This window comes from Lynx canadensis, chromosome E1 (assembly GCF_007474595.2).
Source record: "Lynx canadensis isolate LIC74 chromosome E1, mLynCan4.pri.v2, whole genome shotgun sequence".
NCBI lineage: Eukaryota > Metazoa > Chordata > Mammalia > Carnivora > Felidae > Lynx > Lynx canadensis.
Window position 1 is genome coordinate 39,712,998 of NC_044316.2, and position 18,995 is coordinate 39,731,992.

The 18,995-nt window shown below is 57.9% G+C and overlaps 2 protein-coding genes across 2 annotated transcripts; both read right to left on the reverse strand.

The window, feature by feature from the left end:
- Window positions 1-3,430: 3,430 nt before the first annotated feature.
- On the reverse strand, window positions 3,431-6,183 carry KRT16 (keratin 16). The gene is made up of 8 exons (XM_030295530.1): window positions 5,638-6,183; window positions 5,080-5,162; window positions 4,786-4,942; window positions 4,531-4,692; window positions 4,313-4,438; window positions 3,786-4,006; window positions 3,643-3,689; window positions 3,431-3,531 (listed from the first exon to the last, which is right to left on the reverse strand). The coding sequence occupies exons 1-8, from the start codon at window positions 6,181-6,183 to the stop codon at window positions 3,431-3,433; spliced, it is 1,443 nt and encodes a 480-aa protein (XP_030151390.1).
- A 7,316-nt stretch (window positions 6,184-13,499) lies between these two features.
- KRT17 (keratin 17) lies at window positions 13,500-18,503 on the reverse strand. The gene is made up of 8 exons (XM_030295685.2): window positions 18,007-18,503; window positions 16,841-16,923; window positions 16,304-16,460; window positions 15,558-15,719; window positions 15,018-15,143; window positions 14,705-14,925; window positions 14,563-14,588; window positions 13,500-13,731 (listed from the first exon to the last, which is right to left on the reverse strand). The coding sequence occupies exons 1-8, from the start codon at window positions 18,436-18,438 to the stop codon at window positions 13,637-13,639; spliced, it is 1,302 nt and encodes a 433-aa protein (XP_030151545.1). The 5' UTR covers window positions 18,439-18,503; the 3' UTR covers window positions 13,500-13,636.
- Window positions 18,504-18,995: the final 492 nt, after the last annotated feature.

Below are 18,995 nucleotides of genomic sequence, written 5' to 3' on the forward strand. Positions count from 1 at the left end.
AATCTTGGGTCTTCAAACAAGAACAAGAGACTATTTTTAAAAAGTATCCAGAGTTATAGGGTACTAAAAATACATCTGATATTTTAAAAACTAAATCATAAGATTAGATGGTAAAGTTTAGGAAAATCTCAGAAAGTCAAAAAAAGAGAAGGTAGAAGAAAAATAGAATGAAATACATAGGAAAAGGAGGAGTTCCAGAAGGAGAGAAAATGGCTGGGGGTGGGGGGATCATTAAATAAACATTCAAGAAAATTTCCCAGAAGTAAAGAACATGAATTTATATGCTGAAAGATTCTGCCAAGTGCCCAACCCAACAGGTCCACACAGCCACATCGAGGGAGAACATGTGATACTGCAGCCTGCTAGAGAGAAAGAGAAGAGCCTAAAAGCTCTGGGGTTAGGGATAGGAATAGGATAGCATAAAAGATCTAGAATCAAAACAATATTAGACTTCTCAGTAGCAACACTGGAAGCCAGGATGCAGTGATACAATACCTTCAAAATGCTGAGGGAAATTTATTTGCAACCAAGAATTCCATACCCAGCCAAACTATCAGTCAAGAATGAGAGTAGACTCATGATGTTTTCAGACATGAAACGTCTATGAATCCTTTCCCAGGAAACTGCCAGAGGATGTGTTTCACTAAAATGAAGGGGGAAGAAAAGAAAAGGGAAGACATGGGATCCAGGAAACAGGGAAGCAATGCAGGAAGAAGGGATGTCCACAAAGACAGTGAAGGAAGATTTTGGGATGACAGGAGGCATAGAGAGCGCCCAGAACATGCTGGGACAGGATGCAGGACAGCAGTTTCCAAAGAGTAATATCTTCAAGAAGATAAAACTTATGAAATACTCAGTGTTTTAACATGTTAGGAGATCTATATTTCTGGCAGTGAATTAGGGAATAAATTTAGAATAAGTACATAGAAAACCTCAGCAAATTGAAAAAGAGATGTTTATCCCAAAGAAATCTAACATAGCATAAAATGTTTTTGGACTGTAAATAATAGTTAAATAGTCATGATAATGTAAAATTAAACATTTACCTAATGAAAATAGCATATATTGAAAGTGTAGGAAGAAGTAGGGAGCGTCCATGCTGTACAAGAGAGCTGAATCCCTCTCCTTCAGAGTGGGAAGTCAAGCAATTAGAAAAAAAATTGGAAAAAAAAAATCAAGAAATGGTAGTATAAGCCTGTGGTTTAGAAATAAGGCAGTGGGGGGGGCGCCTGGGTGGCTCAGTCGGTTGGGTGGCCGACTTCGGCTCGGGTCATGATCTCGCGGTCCGTGAGTTCGAGCCCCGCGTCGGGCTCTGTGCTGACCCGCTCAGAGCCTGGAGCCTGTTTCGGATTCTGTGTCTCCCTCTCTCTCTGACCCTCGCCCACTCATGCTCTGTCTCTGTCTCAAAAATAAATAAACGTTAAAAAAAAATTAAAAAAAAAAAAATAAGGCAGTGGCTCAGTCGGTTGAGCATCTGACCTTCGGCTCAGGTCATGATCTCACAGTTCGTGAGTTTGAGCCCCACGTCGGGCTCTGTGCTGACAGCTCAGAGCCTGGAGCTAGCTTCAAATTCTGTGTCTCCTCTCTCTGCTTCTCCCCAGCTTGTGCTCTCTCTCAATAATAAATAAATACACTTTAAAAAATTATAGAAATAAGGCCAACGGGGCACCTGGGTGGCTCAGTTGGTTGAGCATCCAACTTCAGTTCAGGTCATGATCTCAAGGTTTGTGCGTTCAAGCCCCACACCGGGCTCTGTGCTGACAGCTCAGAGCCTGGAGCCTGCTTCGGATTCTGTGTCTCCCTCTCTCTCTCTGCCCCTCTCCTGCTCATGCTCTGTCTCTCTCTCTCCTTCAAAAATAAAATAAACACTAAAAAATTTTTTTAAGAAATAAGGCAAACACTGGGGCACTTGGGTGGCTCAGTTGGTTAAGCATCTGACTTTGGCTCAGGTCATGATCTCACAGTTCATGGGTTTGAGCCCCACGTCGGGCTCTGTGCTGACAGCTGGGAGCCTGGAGCCTGCTTCGGATTCTGTGTCTCCCTCTCTCTGCCCCTTCCCCAGCTCCCACTCTTACCCCTTCTCCAATTCACTCTCTCTCTCTCTCTCTCAAAAATAAATAAAAATTTAAAAAATTAATTTAAAGAAATTAGGCAAAAGCCAAGAGTAATAGCTAAGAGTTGAAAGTGAGAAGTGGGAATGGAGGCATGAGACACAGCCTCGGGATGGCTCTTTTTTATAGAAAGACTTATGTGATACATACATAACTTTGATTTTATAAATTAAATTTTTTAAATATGGAAAAGCACCCATGGTGTGGGACAGGATGGTTGACTCAAGGATACAGAGCAGGGCCAGACAGAAAAGCACCCAAGTGGGTTGAGACAGAGGGTCAAGCATTGGGGGGGAAAGAGAACATCACAGGTGATTAAACAGTAGAGTCCTGATCGTGTCCGTGTACTTGAACTTGGCCATATTCTTTCTAGAGAGCCCAGCAGGTAGAAATGGGGCTGGGAGAGATGGACAGCAAGGGGCCCAGTCAGTTATCCCGTGCCCAGCTCTAGGGAGAGAGGCAGCAGGTCTGAACATGGGGGGGTGGAGAGTGGTGATGAAGCAGGGCGAGGGTGACAGATGTTTCCCAGGGGACCCCTACGCACTCAGTCTCCTGCCTGATGACAAGCAGGGGCTGATAAGGGGTGAAGAGGAGGACAGGTTGGGAGAAAAAAGCTCAGTCCTAACCACGGACACCATCCCCAAGGCAAAGGCTCTCTTTTCTACCGCCCAACACAAAACTTGTGTAATGTGAGGAGCCAAAGGGTAGAGTTAAGAGCTCAAGCTTTGGAGTCTTTGGGTTAAAATACCTAAAACGAGAGAGCGGCATTTAAAAAAAAAAAAAAAAAAAAAAAAAAAAAAAAGCGTGGCCTCTGTAACCAGACAGCAGGGCTTGAACCACAATCATGCCTCTTAGGATCCACATGACTTTGCGAAAGTTACTTAACCCCTCTGAATGGCAGAGCTGTCTCCATTCCAAACCCAGCCTCACCACACCCACCTCACAGGGTGACTGTCAACACGTGGGAGCTCCTTCCCCTCCTGCGTCCCACCTCCCACGCCCACGATATGGGGGGGGCAAGGCGGCAGGGGAGTCTTCGAGAAAGACCCCACCAGTATTACTGAGCTTTGCTGTTTCCTGGACCCATCAGGCTGTGGGGGCCGAGAAGGCCTCAGGGAGACACCTTCAACCCCCTCCCATTTGTTCAAGAACAGAGACCACACAGGTTTGCGTCAACCGGAAAGTCAGCTTTATTAGCCCACCACCAGCAGAGGGGGAGGGGAGACAGCTTGGGGACCTCGCTGGGAGGACAGGGCCCTGACGCAGGCCTTCAGGAGGTTGGGGCCGGCGGGCGGGCAGGAGGCTCCGGAAGAGGCAGCTCAGTGCTTGGAGTTCTGGCCCTGGCTGAAGCTGGACGAGCCCTGCTCCTTGAGGATGGGCCAGGTCTGGTGGCCAGAGGGGGACGAGGAGGAGGAGAAGACTGTGGGGGAGAGGCGAGGGGGTGAGAAGGGTTCTGGGAGCTTAGAGGCCCCACACAGGGAGAAGGGAGGGCTGGGGGCTCAGGGGCACCCGGGAGCCTCAAGGGCCTTACCGTTGTGGGAAGAAAAGGACTGGCTGGACGCTTGCTGGGAGGAGAGGCTGCAGGGGAGAAAAGGCGGAGCAGTTAGACGCGCTGGGAGCGGCGGGGCTGCAGGGGCTGCTGGGCAGGACCGGGAAGGAGGGCAGCGCACTCACTGGGCATCCTCGCCCTCCAGCAGGCGGCGGTAGGTGGCGATCTCCTGCTCCAGCCGCGTCTTCACGTCCAGCAGGATCTTGTACTCCTGGTTCTGCTGTTCCATCTCGCAGCGCAGCTGGGCCAGCTGCCCCTCCACGCTGCCGATCAGGTCCTGGATCTGGGCCAGCTGCACGCAGTAGCGGCCTTTGGTCTCCTCCAGGCTGTTCTCCAGGGATGCTTTCTGTGAGTGGGGGAAAGGGAAAGAGTCAACAGAGGTGATCATTGCTCCCCCCCTCCCCAGGCCTCTGGGCATGTTCCTGAGAGGTACATGGATTTTGGGCCCAGCTGGGCTACTGATGGGCCAGACAATGTGGAGAAAATTCACTCCGTTGTTCTGGGCCTTAATTTCTGTGTCTATATAATGGGTACAATGACCCCTCCATCCCACTCCTGGGAAAAGAGGGGCAGAACTGTATTGTGGCAACATTGAGGGGCCGGCGGCATCACTGGTGACTTGGGGACTGCGGCGAGCCGGGGTCCTTCATACCATGCTGAGCTGGGACTGCAGTTCAATCTCCAGGCCCTGGAGCACCCTCCGGAGCTCGGTCACCTCCGTGCGGCCACTCTGCACCAGTTCGCTGTTTGAGGCCACTTCCTTGTTCAGCTCCTCGGTCTGAGACAGGAAAAGAGGAGCAGGTGTTAGGCACCCTAGAGGTGGCCCCTGCCTGGGAAGTCCTGCAGGAGAGCTGAGCGCCTGAGCCCCACCTTGCTCAGGAACCAGGCCTCCGCGTCTCTGCGGTTCTTCTCCGCCATCTGCTCGTACTGGTCGCGCATCTCGTTCAGGATGCGGCTCAGGTCCACACCGGGGGCGGCGTCCATCTCCACACTGACGTCCCCACCAGTCTGACCCCGCAGGGCAAGCATCTCCTAGGAAGGGATGGCGGGAGACGACCAGCTCAGCTGAGCCCTTTTCTGGCCCCTGAACCGGCCTCCGGCTGCCAACACCAGCAGTGACCTCACCTCCTCGTGGTTCTTCTTCAGGAAGGCCAGCTCCTCCTTCAGCCCTTCGATCTGCATCTCCAGGTCAGTCCTGGCCAGGGTCAGCTCGTCCAGCACCCTGCGCAGGCCGTTGACGTCGGCCTCCACGCTCTGGCGCAGGGCCAGCTCGTGCTCATACCTGGCAGGACAGAGGTCGAGGCATCAGGCTCCATCTGCGAGGCTTCTGAGGTTCAAAACCAACAGCCCCACTGCTTGCCCACCCCCCCCAACCCCCGCCCTCTGCACCGCACTCCGCCCACCACAGCGGTGGCTCACTTGGTCCTAAAGTCATCGGCTGCCAGCCTGGCATTGTCAATCTGCAGAATGGGCTGAGCGTTCTCGACGGTGGCCGCGATGATCTACAGAGAAGGTAAAAGGACAGGCCTCGTTAGCCAAGACCCCAAAGCCCGGGGGTGAAGAGCAGAGAGGGGAGGATACGGTGTCCCCAAACTTGAGGGTCGCCTGGCTGGCGAGTCAGGCCCTACACTCTTCCATCCAGCCAGCCTGGGTGTCTTTTGCAGCCGGCTCAGGGTGCGCGGAGGGAGGCCCCCCCGGCTCCTACCACCCCATCCTCGGCCCCAGGCTGAGAGAAGCTGAGGGAGCAATGCAAAAATCACTTGCAGGGAATAAGAGAGTCAGGGCTCCAGCCAAGCTCGGACAGCTGGATGCTGAAAAGGGACCCTCTGCCAGCAATGCGGAGTGGCCTCCGTCTACTCCCCCAAGGTGGCCTCACTCTCCCAGTTTGTGAAACAAAGATGCTAGAAAGTGATTTCTAAGGGCCGCTGAAGCCATGGCCTGTCGCAACCACCGGGGTCGCCCGCCTGGCCCACACACCTTGTTCCTCAGGTCCTCGATGGTCTTGAAGTAGGGGCTATAGTCCTTGACCTCACTGGGCCGCTGCCTCTGGTACCAGTCGCGGATCTTCACCTCCAGTTCGGCGTTGGCCTCCTCCAGGGCACGCACCTTGTCCAGGTAGGAGGCCAGCCGGTCGTTGAGGTTCTGCATGGTGAGCTTCTCATTGCCGGAGAGGAGGCCGCCATCACCCCCTCCAAAGCCAGCGCCGAAGCCACCACCGAAGCCAGCACCAAGGCCACCTCCAAAGCCACCTCCAAGGCCACCACCATATCCTCCACCGAAGCCGCTACCCAGGGCCCCACCAAAGCCGCTGCTGCTGCTGAAGCCGCCGCCGTAGCCGCCCCCCAGGCCGCAGGCCCCCCCGGAGGAGTAGCGGGAGGAGGAGACCGACAGGCCCCCGTAGGCGCTGGGGGCCCGGCAGGACCCTCCGGCCAGCACGGAGGACATGCGGCTGGAGCCGCCCCCGATGCCGCAGGAGCCCTTCATGGAGCTGGAGGAGGTGAACTGGCGGCTGCAGGTGGTCATGATGCCAGGAGGGAGGTGAGTGAGCGAGCGAGCGAGCTAGGCGGCAGAGAGGAGAGAGAGGTGCTCAGGGAGGCTGGGAGGATGCTGGGGCAGCTCAAACCCCCAGAACCTTTATAGGCGCCGGGGAGGGCGGGGCCTCCCGACTGCTGACGGAGGGTTCCCCTGCCCGTTTCATCACACCAGGTCCCGTCCAACTCCCCACTCCGGATCAGGATTATTCAGCCCGGGGTCGACTCACTTCGCTGGGTGCTGCTCGGAGTTCCCACCCAGCTCCGGGGGCGTGGGGCCGAGAGAAAAACTCACAAACGCCAGTCGGCCGTGACTCAGGCTGGGCGGCGGGAACCGGCTCTCGTTCCCGGAGCCTAAGGGGCCAGCGGGGCCTTGGCACAGGCAGTTTTGTGGCGGCTGCGTCCCCAGGCGGTGAGTCAGCCCGTGAAGGACTCCCTGCCCCACGGTGACAGCCTTGGCTGAGAAAGGCCTCACCGATGCCGGCCTGGGGCCGCCTCAGGATGTGCTGTGGGGATCCTGCCTGCCCAGCTCTGGACAAGGAGAGCTGGGTTCATGGTCTAACTTTGCTTTGCTCTCTGTGTGACCTGAGGCCCCCTTGCCTCCCCTCTCTGGGCCTCTGTGTCCCCTCAGTAAAGTGACAAGGCTGGACTGCCTGATCGTGGAGTCCCTTCTAGTTCTAAAAATTCTCGGGGCGCCTGGGTGGCTCAGTCGGTTAAGTGTCCGACTTCGGCTCAGGTCATGATCTCACGGTCCGTGGGTTCGAGGCGCACGTCAGGCACTGTGCTAACATCTCAGAGCCTGGAGACTCCTTCAGACTCCGTGTCTCCCTCTCTCTCTGTCCCTCCCCTGTGTGCTCTTTCTCTCTCTCAAAAATAAATATTTTTTTAAAGTAGTTGTTGTTTTTTTTTAATTCTCTGACTCTCTTTCCCTTATTGGATCGGATCCAGTGTCAGAGGCTGCCTTTGAGCCCCCAGAGTCGTCAGAAGCATTGGGTACCATGGGACCAGTATGTACCATCGAGCCAGGCGGGTGTCGGCTCGAATCCCCGCTCTGCCCCTTACAAGCTATGCAGCGTAAGCCATCCTTTAGCCCCTCTGGGTCTCAGTTTTCTCATCTGTAGAAGTGGAGGACACAACACAGAAGGACCTACACACAGAACCCCACTGGCCACTCCCCAATGGTGGCCCGGCCCCTCAGTTCCCGATGCCTCCTTTGCAGCTAGGTGCCCCCTCACCTGCCTCCTCACACCCACCTCTGCCCTCTGGCACCTCCCTCCCACAACCTCACCCTCTCCTCTTTACCCCAACACTCCCACCCTTTGAGCAGCCCACCCCCAATGCATTGCTCTACCTAGTCGTGGATGCCCATCATGAACTGTGGTGGGAGGGAGTCCCCGTCCTGCCATTAGTGCCGTGTGTGACCCCTGACCCCACCAGGAGCCTCTGAGTCCCCACACTGCATCCAAGGCTCTGTTCCCAACGCTTTCCTTTCGAATGTCCATAGATTCCAGGCTGGGCTAGACAGCTTCCTTCGTTCAGTTGAGAAGAGGGGGAAGGTGACCTCTCTGGTCACATCTGCCGTGCTCCAGTATTGTATGGAGTGCCCTACACGTGCCACACAGTTTGTGAGAGGCGATGTTCCCACCACAGGATCACAGACGAGGGAGCTGGTAGGTTAAGTGGGCTTCCCAAGGCACCAGTCAACGGCGAGCTGAGGTTTGAACCCCTGGCCGTCTGCTGGCCCAGTCCGAGCCCTTCCCGCCATCCTCAACCACCCTCTCTGTGCATCTCCAACGTGCATCATTGTCTTGAATTCACCTTGCGAAGTCAGGAGGAGAGAGGGAGACCCAGAGGGAGGGAGTGATTCCCCCCCGATTCACTCGGCTTTAAGTTGTAGAGCCAGGATTAGAACCCAGGCTCAGGGCATCTCCACTCGCCCACGATGCCTTGCAGGCTGGGACCAGGTACATCCATTCTCATTTACCTCCCACAGTACCTGGAATGAGCTCTTCCCACAGTGGGCATGACCTTGGCCTCAGGGCTGGAGGCAGGATTAGGGAGCTCTGAACCCAAAAGCTGAGGATTCTTCAGGGTGCTCTGGGGGGTGACACACAGAACTGGCCACTGTCCTTGTTCTAAAGTGCCTCTGTGGCCCCCAGAGGAGACAGAAGAAGGCTTGCCTCGGCCTGAGCACTGCTGGGACCTAGGAACAGGAAATTCTGTCTCAGCATAACCAGGACTTTGCTGCCGCCATATCGCGCCCCATCAGTCACTCAGCTTGTAGGAACAGGGCCCAGAGGTCTGAGCAGAGCTGGCACCCAACACACGCCTTCAGGGCCAGGCCTGGGAGACAGAACCCGATGCTCCTGCTCCCCTCTCCCAACACCAAACATGGGCAAAGTGGGTCCTGGAATCTTGGACCAAAACCTTGCCATCCCAGGTGTCAGGATGGGCCTAGAGTTCAGGTCCAACCACAGACTCAGTACCCTCGGAACTAAAAATGACTCTGAGGGGTGCCTGGGTGGCTCAGTTGGTTGAGTGTCCAGCTCTTGATTCCAGCTCAGGTCATGATCCCGGGTCATGGGATCGAACCTCATGTCGGGCTCTGAGCGGATTGTGGAGCCTGCTTAAGATTCTCTCTCAAGAAAGAAAGAAAGAAAGAAAGAAAGAAAGAAAGAAAAAGAAAGAAAGAAAAGAAAAAAGGTATTCTCTCTCTCTCTCTCTCTGTCTCGCAGCAACATAGATGGACCTAGAGAACATTATGCTGCTAAGTCAGACTGAGAAAGAAAAAAAAAAGATTTTTTTTCTCTCTCTCTCCCTCTGCCCACTCCCCTGGTCACATTTTCTCTCTCTTTAAAAAAATAAAAATAAAAATCACCTTTGAGGCCACCATGCCCCATGCAGAGAGAGAGACTTGTCCCAGGTTAAATAGAAGCAGAAACTCGAACCCGGCACCAGCACTGTTCCTGAGCTTTACACGGACTCTCCCTGTGGTCTTTGGGATGTCCTCCTTCTCTGCCTCAGCCCACCCTCCACCACCCTCCCTTCTTTTTTTTTTTTTTAATGTTTATATATTTCTGAGAGAGAGAGAGAGAGAGAGAGAGCTTGTGCAAGCGGGGATAGGGGCAGACAGAGACAGAGACGCAGAATCCAAAGCAGGCTCCAGGCTCTGAGCTATCATCACAGAGCCCGACGGGGGCTTGAACTCACAAACCATGAGATCATGACGTGAGCTGAAGCTGGACGCTTAACCGACTGAGCCATCCAGGCGCCCCCACCTCCCTCCCTTCTAATTGGATCCCTGCCCCTCCACCATTCCTAGAGTCAGTGTGGGGTTGCACATGAGCCCAGCACTGATGCTTGGGGATCTGCATGGGCTGAGAAGCTACAGGAAGTTACCAACCAACCCATCAACCCACTCAGTCAACACTGCAGACCAAGCACCCACCGTGTGCCTGGCACCCAGGGCATGGGGGTTGGGGAAGATGAAGACATAGTTTCTGACCTTGGAACCTATCATTTGGTCCCAGACAGAAGACTAAGGCCGGGAATACAGCACCGCATGGCAGGAAGCCCTGGGTGTTTGGCCCACAGGATGCCACTGGGTAAGTGTTACCCAACGCTAAGCCTCAGCAGTAAAGGAGGGAATATCAACAGAGGCTCCATCTGGGCCTCAGAAGATCTGAATTGGTAGAGAAAGACCAAGGGGCACATTTCCGGCGTGCCAGCGAGGCAAACCTACCCAAGGTTGCTGAGAGCCAGGAGCACTAGGTCTGTGAGCACAGAGCACAGACTCCAACCAAACTGGCATGTCTCCAGGCAGCGGGTTCCTTCCCCCACCCACACCTCTTCCCTCTCTCCTTCACCTACCCCGTCTCAGGTATGATGAGGTCATCTCATACCTGAGTTGGCCAGGAAATATCATTGGCCAATGCACGCCTCAACATGCAATGACTCCCCAACCCGACTGATCACCAGGATCCCCACACAGATTCCCGACCCTGCTCTGACCCACTGTATCAGCATCGCCCAGGACAAGCCTGATCGTGGGGACGTTTTACGAGCTCATAGGGAATTCTGGAGACCAGCCAGGCTGGGAAGCAGGAGACGGCCTGGGGGAAGAAGGGAAGGAGGGGAGGCCCTCAGGGGACTGAGGGGAGAGAGGGGGCTGCTGCAGGGCCCCCAGCCCATCCATGGTGGCAGCCAGAACCACAGGCTTCAGGGCAGGGTGAAGAAAGAGAAGGTCCCCAGTGAGCTCGGACAGAGCAGCGTGCAGTCAAGCAGGCGCCAGATCTGTGCTGGGCACTCAGATAAAAAGAACAAGGCAGAAAAGCCCTCAGGGCATACTTAGAGACAACCCCGCTACCGCTACCGTGTGGTCAGGCCGTGGTGGGGGTGCAGGGGACCTGCAGGGAGGGGGCAGGCTCCCTGGGAGTGAACACGTGTTTCCAGTCCAGGCTCTGGCCCCACCACTGCTCCCAGCATCTGGATGAATCTGTGAGAGCCAGATGGTAGGTGGTCCTCCCACTCCCCCCTGTTTCACGCCCCCCTTCCGAGGGTGGGCCCTGTCACAGCCTGTCACACTGGTCTGCACAACCAAGGGGCCCTCAGGGGACCATGTGGCTGGATCAAGCTCTGTTAACAGCCTTGGCTCTGAACCGCCCTCTGTTCTCCTCAACCTGGCCCCTACCCACACCGCATAAGGAATGAAGGAGTATTGTCAGCCCCAACACTGTGCCCTGCCCGCCACCCCTAAACCGGAGCCCTTCAGGGTCCCTCCAGGCCAGGGCCTGTGTCTCCTCCTTCCCCCGGGCCCGGTGCAGAAGAGGCGCAGACAGACGCCACGCCACAGACAGAGTGTTCCTGCCACATTGTCTCCTTGCAGAAAGCACTGCCAGTCATACTTTCGGGGCGTGGGCGTGGCAGAGGAAGAGTCACAAGGGCTGGCGACTGCTGTCCCTGGCCTGGGCCTGGACATCAGGCCCATCATGCGTGTCCATCACATGAGAGTGTGTAAGGTGGCACCGAGGGTGGTTACAGACCGGTTCACGGATGGGGGGGGGGGCGTGAAGTGTTTGGTGCTGGGGTTGGGAGGGGGAGGGTGTGTGGATGAACTGTGGAGTCCCACAGCTGGGCCGCCCAATCCAGGCACAGGCACGCGTCCTCAGCACCCCGGGTTGGCTTGGGGGTGTGACAAGAGAGTCCAACCACCAAAATTCCCCAAGGGGACCACAGGTCTCAGCCCCCCATCGCTCCCTCCTGTGGTCCTACCTTCCCAGGCATGGGCTGAGCACTCCAGGAAAGGGTAGGGCTTTCCCTGTCTGGGCCCAGGACCATCCCCTAAGGACCCCCACCCCCAACAGGCACCACTGCCTCTGGCCCAGCTCTCCACACTTGGCTTCTCTCCACTCCGGCCTCCTGAGCCACCCACCCACTCACTTTGTGGGCAGAAGCTTCTTCCCCAGCAGAGGGGCGCAGTCCAGGGCTATCTGTGGCCACCCCACCCTATGACCGCTCCTCAGTCACCCCAACAGTAGGGGTGGGCCCCCAGGATCTGCAGGGAGAGAATCTGCAGAATCTGCCTAAGAACCTGGGGCGGGGCAGGGGGTGGGGCCCCTCTTCCTAGCATGACCCCGACAAGAGCTGAGTCACTGCTCCTTGAAGCCTCAGTGTCCCTATCCACACAATGGGGCGCCTCTTCCCAGACCCTCCCTGCTTCCTGGGGCTGCCATTTGGATAAATGAGATCACCATCCAAACGAGCCACCCTCAACCCAGGGCTGGTTCTTCTGGTTGTGGCTGGAAGTGTGGCGGGGCCTGGTGGGCACAGGGCCTCCCCTGCCTCCATCCGTCATTGCTGGTCAGGCAGCTGGGAGACACCAGCCTCTGATGGAGCGGAGGCTGCGCTCCCAGCCTGCTCTGGTTCCGGCTCTGCACTCCAGCCAGTGGTCCCTGCCTCGACTAGGAACTCACCGTCCTCAGCGGCCCCTGGATCAGGGCTGGAAGGACCATCGTTGAGGCCCATCCCTCTCCTCAGCGACCACAGCCTCAGATCCAGAGAAGGCCTGGGAACTGTCCAAAGACGCACAGCCACCTGCTCACCTCGTAGACCATGCTCTTACCACCACCCTTCGCGCTCCTCCCTGGTTTTCACTAGTCCCAAGCCTTGCACCCCGCCAGGCCTCGGGGGCTCTGGCTGCTCAGGCGCAGGCCCCACCTTCAGTGTCCGGGCACTAGGAGAGTGTTTGATGGGCCCTGGTCTGATTTTACGGCAGCAAACAGTCCCAGGCGTGTCAGCAAATTGAGGTGGGGGCGCCCTTCCTCTCATTAACCTCCTCAATCCCTTCTCATTTCCTGAAGAAAACCAGGAAGACCTGCCCCGCCCAGTGGTTTCCAGGTTTACTCAAAGGAAGACTTCCTTCCAGGTGTCGGGGCTCCTCCCCACCTGGCTCATCGCCTGCCACCAGAATGAAAGGGGCTGAAGCCCGGAGGGTCCTGGGAGTGGCTAGGGAGGGACTGCCCCCCTTCCCCAGGATGCACTTCTCCACCTTCCCCACCTCCAGGCTCCCGGGGAGGGTGGTGCTGCTCCACCCCCCCCCCCCCCCCCCCCACCCCCGCCTGCAATCCTGGCACTCTCCCCGGGCCCCATCCTGAGCAGCAGCTGACCATTTGAGGAAACGTCCCTGAGAGAGGACCCACCCTTTCTCCCACACCTGCCTGGGGCCCTCCGCCTTCTCTAGAAGCCTAGACTACCGTTCATATTCCTGGGGTGAGGCAGTAGGAGTACCCCAGGGGTGCCCACAACCCCTTTTGGGGATTTCCTGAGACTCACAAAGGAACGTGGGCCCTAACCACCCCGCCTGCCTCCCCCACCTTCCTTATGCTCCTGCCTCTTCCAGGAGGATCCTGATTCCTGTCCCACCCACCCCCTGCCCCCTCTTGGAGAAGGGCATGTCCCTCTTGGAGCAATTGACTGAATGCGTCATCCTTTAGGACTCTGGCTCCCACCTGACATCTCCTCAGCCATTTATGGATGAGAAAACCTACTTACAGGGCAAGAAGAGGCCACCTAAGACCTCCCCGGGTATGCTGGCCTGACCCTGGGTCTGGCACTGCCTGGACCACCCTCCCAAGGATCACTGACCCTTCGGAGATGCAAAGTGCCCCCCTAAGCCCTGTCCAGACCTACTCTTTATCCCGATCCTAGACCACCCTTGACCTCCAAGTCAACAACAGTTGGTGTCCACTTTTCCCCCAGTTCACCCATTGCTCACTAGGGCCACCTCAGTGGCTACAATCAGGATGAATTCCATATGAGTCAACAAGCTTTATTGGTCAGGCAAGGGGTTATGGAAAAGGGACTAAGCCAGGAGTTGAGGCTGGGGAATCCAGAGGCTACAGGGTCAGTGGGGGAGCCTGGGGGGCTGGCCAGGAGGAGCAGAGTTCTCAGCGGGTGGTCTGGTGGACCTGCTCGCGGGAGGAGATGACCTTGCCATCCTGGACCTCTTCCACAATGGTGCGCACCTGGCGTGTGGTCACGGCTGCAAGGAGACAGACACTCCGAGGTGGGGTGGGGGCCGAGAAACCCTGGCTCAGCCCCCAGTTCCCTGAGTAGAGCTAGCTCTCCCGCCACAGCCATTTGCAGTCCCTGCCTCTTCTCACCTGTCAGTATCACATCCAGACACTCGTCCCTCCTGTTCTTGCCACTCCCTGTCCCATCCCCTCCCTGTGGCAGTGCCCCTGTAGGAGTCCAGCTTCCCAGATGGGAGGTTTGATCCTGACCCACTGTGTCCTTCTGCAAGACTGGGTGCTACCCAATGGGGTCTATCTCTATTTCTCTGCAGTCTCCAGGGCATGGGCTAGGCTCCTGTCTCCTTCATCTCCAGACTGGGATCTCCAAGACAAGAACCAGGTCCGCATCACCCCCATTAGACTAGATTCCCCGGGGCCAGGATCTTATCTTTCCCATCACACTGGGATCTAGAAGGCAAGGACCATGTCCCTTTCTCCCTTCAGACTACAGATCCCACAGTCAGGACTGCTCATCTGTAAGGTTCTCAAGAACAAAGACCACGAGAGACCATGTCCCTAATCTCCCCGTCAGAGGAGAGTCTCCAGGGCTAGGACCAGTTCTGCCCCCAAACTAGGATCTCTAGGGTAAGGACCATCTCTCTGCCCTGCCCCCATCAGACTAGTGTCTCCCTCATCTGATTCCCTTGAGCATCAGTCCTGAGCCCTAACAGGTCCCTTTCTACACACACCGCTACTGAGGATCAGCTGTCACTCCCTGCAGGTCCTGGGACTCTCCCCAGCAATGAGCAGATGGGTTGCCTGCCCCGTGCACCCCCACCCTCAGCTACCGAGATCCTTACGTTCTTTGGGCTTGTAGTGGGTCAGGCTGGAGAAAAAAAAAAAGAGAGAGAGAGAGAAAGAGGAGATTAGATTTGGGTCTGAGAGTTCCACCCCCACTCCAGACCCCCAGCCCCTGGCCCCTGGCCCCCCGCCCCCACTCACTGGGCATCCTCGCCCTCCAGCAGGCGGCGGTAGGTGGCGATCTCCTGCTCCAGCCGCGTCTTCACGTCCAGCAGGATCTTGTACTCCTGGTTCTGCTGTTCCATCTCGCAGCGCAGCTGGGCCAGCTGCCCCTCCACGCTGCCGATCAGCCCCTGGATCTGGGCCAGCTGCACGCAGTAGCGGTTCTCTGTCTCAGCCAGGCTACCTTCCAGGGATGCTTTCTGCAGGAGGGCAGGAGGCTCAGGGGTCAGCAAGGGGGGTCAGTGCCCCCTCCAGGGTCCCTGGTGCACCCCAGGCCTGGCAGCTCCCCTACCATGCTGAGCTGGGACTGCAGCTCGATCTCCAAGGCCTGCACGGTGCGCCGGAGCTCGGAGATCTCGCTCTTGCCGCTCTGTACTAGCTCGCTGTTGGTGGCCACCTCGCGGTTCAGCTCCTCTGTCTGCAGACAGGACACAGGAGAGTGCAGCGTGAGCTTGGGATCCCTTCTCCAAGTCAGATGACACCCATGGCCTCCGTATGATCAGCCCAGGTCCCATGCTGTGCCCACACGGGCACCTGGGGCTCTCCCCACCCCCCATAACTCCCCTGGACACGGTCCCCTTCCTGATCTCCGCTGGGCCTCTCAGCCCCCTCCCTAACTGTGGGGGCAGTGTGCCTTCTCACCAGCATCCCACTTTCCAAAGCCCAGAAACCTCCTGGCCTGTTGATGCAATGGGTGACCCTGATCCCATGGGGTCGATGTGGCTCACTGAGGATAGGGCACCCCCAAGATGCCAGGTACTGGGCATCAGTCGGGATTCAGTCCTTGCCCCCCATCCGCTGGGAGAGGCCTCCGGGCCGCAGCAGCCCCCACCTTGCTAAAGAACCAGTCCTCTGCATCCTTGCGGTTCTTCTCCGCCATCTTCTCGTACTGGTCGCGCATCTCAGACAGGATTCGGCTCAGGTCCACGCCAGGGGCGGCGTCCATCTCCACATTGATCTCACCACCCACCTGGCCTCGCAGGGCGTTCATCTCCTGTGGGGGAGGGGGGTGTGGGTGTGGGCATGCGGAGCTGTCCTGCTCTCTTACTCTCCAGACCCCTCCCAAGGAGCCCCCCTTCATTCTGCCTCTACCCCCTGCCCCTCCTGTTGACTCTTGTTCATCTGCTCTGCATGGGCTCTGCCTCCGCCATCAGACTGGAGGTTCCCTAAGGACAGGTTCTATGCCCCCCCCCATTAGACTCTCCAAAAATAAAATCTAATTCTTAGGCCAGTACACCTAAGACATCCCCTTGAATTCCCAAACTTCCACATAGGGTCCAGGTTCAAGGGTTTGGGCTAGAATAAGGAGACCTCCTCACCGACCCCTTGTCCTCTTGAGGGAGGCCAGGATGGGGAGAAGGGGCCTCTGCGGACCCTGGGAGGGTCCCCAGATTCAGGGAAACAAGGTGGTACATGGAAGGGACTAGGGGTCAGGGCTCCACAAACAGGGCTGTCCCATAAGGTGACCAGCCCTGGAGCACCTGCTCTGTGCTCTTCCCTCGGTCCCGGCCCTGGCACAGCCCCAGAGCACTGCCACCCCCTCCACAGCCTTTTTGACCTGCTGCCCCACCACCTCACCTCCTCGTGGTTCTTCCGCAGGTAGGCCAGCTCCTCCTTGAGGTTCTCGATCTGCATCTCCAGGTCGGCTCTGGCCAGGGTCAGCTCGTCCAACACCCTGCGCAGGCCGTTGGTGTCGGCCTCCACACTCACCCGCAGGGCCTGCTCCGTCTCAAACCTGCAAAAGGAAACAGAGACTTAGTCTCGATGCTTGGACCCACAGGCAGGCCCAGGTCCTGGCCAGCATCCGGCCTCTGCTGGTGAGGCACCGTGGAGGTGGGGGTGTGGAGCGGAAGCAGAATGCCGCCTCAGGGCCCTGGGACCCTGCGGGGCCAAGCCCCACCCCCACCGGGCTTCTAGCTTCTCTCTTCTCTGCCTCCTGCCTCGCCTCCCTCTCTCTGCCTAAGCCCAGCGGCCTTCAGAATTTGCTGCATTTGCCACATCCATGACTAAGCGGTGGACTCCCCCACCCCAGCTGCTGGCCCTTGCCATAGCAACTGCGGTCCTGGGGTGGGGAGGGGGGCCCCGGTTCCTCCCAGCCCCCTGGCCAGGGCTCACTTGGTGCGGAAGTCATCAGCTGCCAGGCGGGCGTTGTCAATCTGCAGCAGGATGTTGGCATTGTCCACGGTGGCCGTGAGGATCTGGGGAGACGGGAAAGTGGTAAGGCCGTCGGTAGGGAGTAGCTCAGCCCAGACCAGGGTTCTGAGATGGATCTTCCTGCCTGGAGGCCAGGATGTGGCTGTCTTCAGGAAGGCTCTCTTCCTGCCCAGCCGCTCACCTTTACCAGGCAGTAATTGTTGGCAGAGGAGGGGCCGGCAGGGGTCTGAGGCACTGAAGCTTGCCTCCTCTCCCCACCCCCAGACCTGCCTCCTCCCACAAGGACCCCCATGCCAGGCTCCCTTCAACCAGAGCAGGCAGCCAGCTGGGAGTGCCCAGCTGGGAAGAGAAGAATGGGAGAGATCCCCTGGGGCAGAAGGTGTCCCAGAATCCCAGACAGAGCGACAGATGTGAACAACCCCCTCATTTTACAATTGGGGAGATGGTGCCCCTGAGAGGCTCCCCCAAAAGGCCCCTACAAGAGCCCTCACCAACGAGTAGTTCCAAATCAGAAGTCATGACCCCTGTTGGGCCCAAACCCCAGACTCCAGCAGGCAGCTCTGCCCTTGGGAGGTCTGCTGAACCCCATTCTTGAGGGGACAGTGGGAGGGATGGGGAAGCCAGAAAAATCCCCAAATAAGACACACAGAGGCCTTCCTGAGGTCCCGCCCCCTGTCTCCACCTCCCCCTCCCAGCAGGTGCCGTCTTGAACTCACTAGATCCCTCACCCCATCATCACCCAAAATCCCCCTCTTGCTTCAAGAAGAGAGATGCCCACGTATCTGGCAGCCCATGGGCCCAGCCTCTACGCGCATCCACTCATCTTATCCTCCAATGACATGAGGTGGCGGCAACAAGCTCTGTGATGAGGAAACTGAGACCCAGAGGAGCTCCATGAGGCTCACTTGTCCCTGGCCCAGACTGCTGCCCCCCCGTAAAGGGGAATGTGGGCCACACAGTGGCTCCAAGGTGGGTTCCCAGAGGCCAACCCAGAGCCAAGCTGTCCTCGGCTCCCTGAGAGCCCGTGGCAGCCCCCTAGGCTGACTCCAGGCCATGGTCAAGGATACCAGATGGGGGGGAGGAGAAGCCATACCCCCCAAAGGCTCTGTCCCACCAGCAGGCCCTACCTTGTTCTTCAGGTCCTCGATGGTCTGGTAGTAGTGGCTGTAGTCACGGGCGGGCCCCGGGGCCTGCTTCTGGTACCAGTCCCGGATCTTCACCTCCAGCTCAGTGTTGGCCTCCTCCAGGGCGCGCACCTTGTCCAGGTAGGAGGCCAGCCGGTCGTTGAGGTTCTGCATGGTGGCCTTCTCCCCACCCGCCAGCAGCCCGTCCACGGCCCCAAAGCTGCCGCCGTAACCACTGCCAGAGCCAAAGCTGTAGCAGCTCGAATAGCTGCTGCCCCCGAGGGCACCGCCCAGGCCCCCCGCAGACCCCAGCCTGCAGGAGCCAGGGCCCAGGCTGCCAGACAGCCGGCAGGAGGTGCGGGACGAGCCGCCCCCCAGGCCAGAGGAGCCCTTGATGGAGCTGGAGGAGGTGAACTGGCGGATGGTGGTGGTCATGGTGGCAGCGGCGGGTGGCAGGCAGGCACAGAGCAAGAGGGCGAGAGAGGAGAGAGGTCCGAGGTGCGTGTGGCTGCCGGGACTCGCCCGCCGCCTTTATAGATCGACAAGTGGGCGTAGCGATTACAACAGGCTCGCTCCTCTGTTTCCATTCTCCTGGGCTTTCATCACTGCTGGCTGCCTGCCAGCTCCCAGGTGGCTGCCGGCCCCCTCCCCTCCCACCATCGGGGCTTTGCCTCATTTCCCCGAACCCCCGTGCTGGGTGTCTGCGCGAGTGCATGTCTCTGGTCTCAGGCCTGTCACCTGTGATTCAGGCAGGCCCTCCAGCTATGCTTTCCCATGACCTAATACGGAGAAGAGGAGAAGCAGGACGTCACCGTCACCGGGCCCTCCCAGGCAGCTGCCACCCCAGCCCAGCCCACCGGGCCCCCGTGTCTGGCAGGGAAACCGGTCGGGGAACCAGGCAGACCCCAGCCTGAGGCCGGTCTCCTTCACCACATGCCACACCACAGTCCTGGCCCGGGGCTGGGTGCTGGGGAGAGGGTGAGGACTGAGAC

Coding starts and splice junctions, on each gene's coding strand:
- KRT17 (XM_030295685.2), bottom strand. CDS start 18,438: ATGACCACCACCATCCGCCAGTTCACCTCCTCCAGCTCCATCAAGGGC. Junction 15,720..16,303: donor TGCGGAAGAACCACGAGGAG/GTGAGGTGGTGG, acceptor CCTCCCCCACAG/GAGATGAACGCCCTGCGAGG. Junction 14,926..15,017: donor TGCAGTCCCAGCTCAGCATG/GTAGGGGAGCTG, acceptor GCCCTCCTGCAG/AAAGCATCCCTGGAAGGTAG.
- KRT16 (XM_030295530.1), bottom strand. CDS start 6,183: ATGACCACCTGCAGCCGCCAGTTCACCTCCTCCAGCTCCATGAAGGGC. Junction 4,693..4,785: donor TGAAGAAGAACCACGAGGAG/GTGAGGTCACTG, acceptor ATCCCTTCCTAG/GAGATGCTTGCCCTGCGGGG. Junction 4,439..4,530: donor AGGCCTGGTTCCTGAGCAAG/GTGGGGCTCAGG, acceptor TTCCTGTCTCAG/ACCGAGGAGCTGAACAAGGA.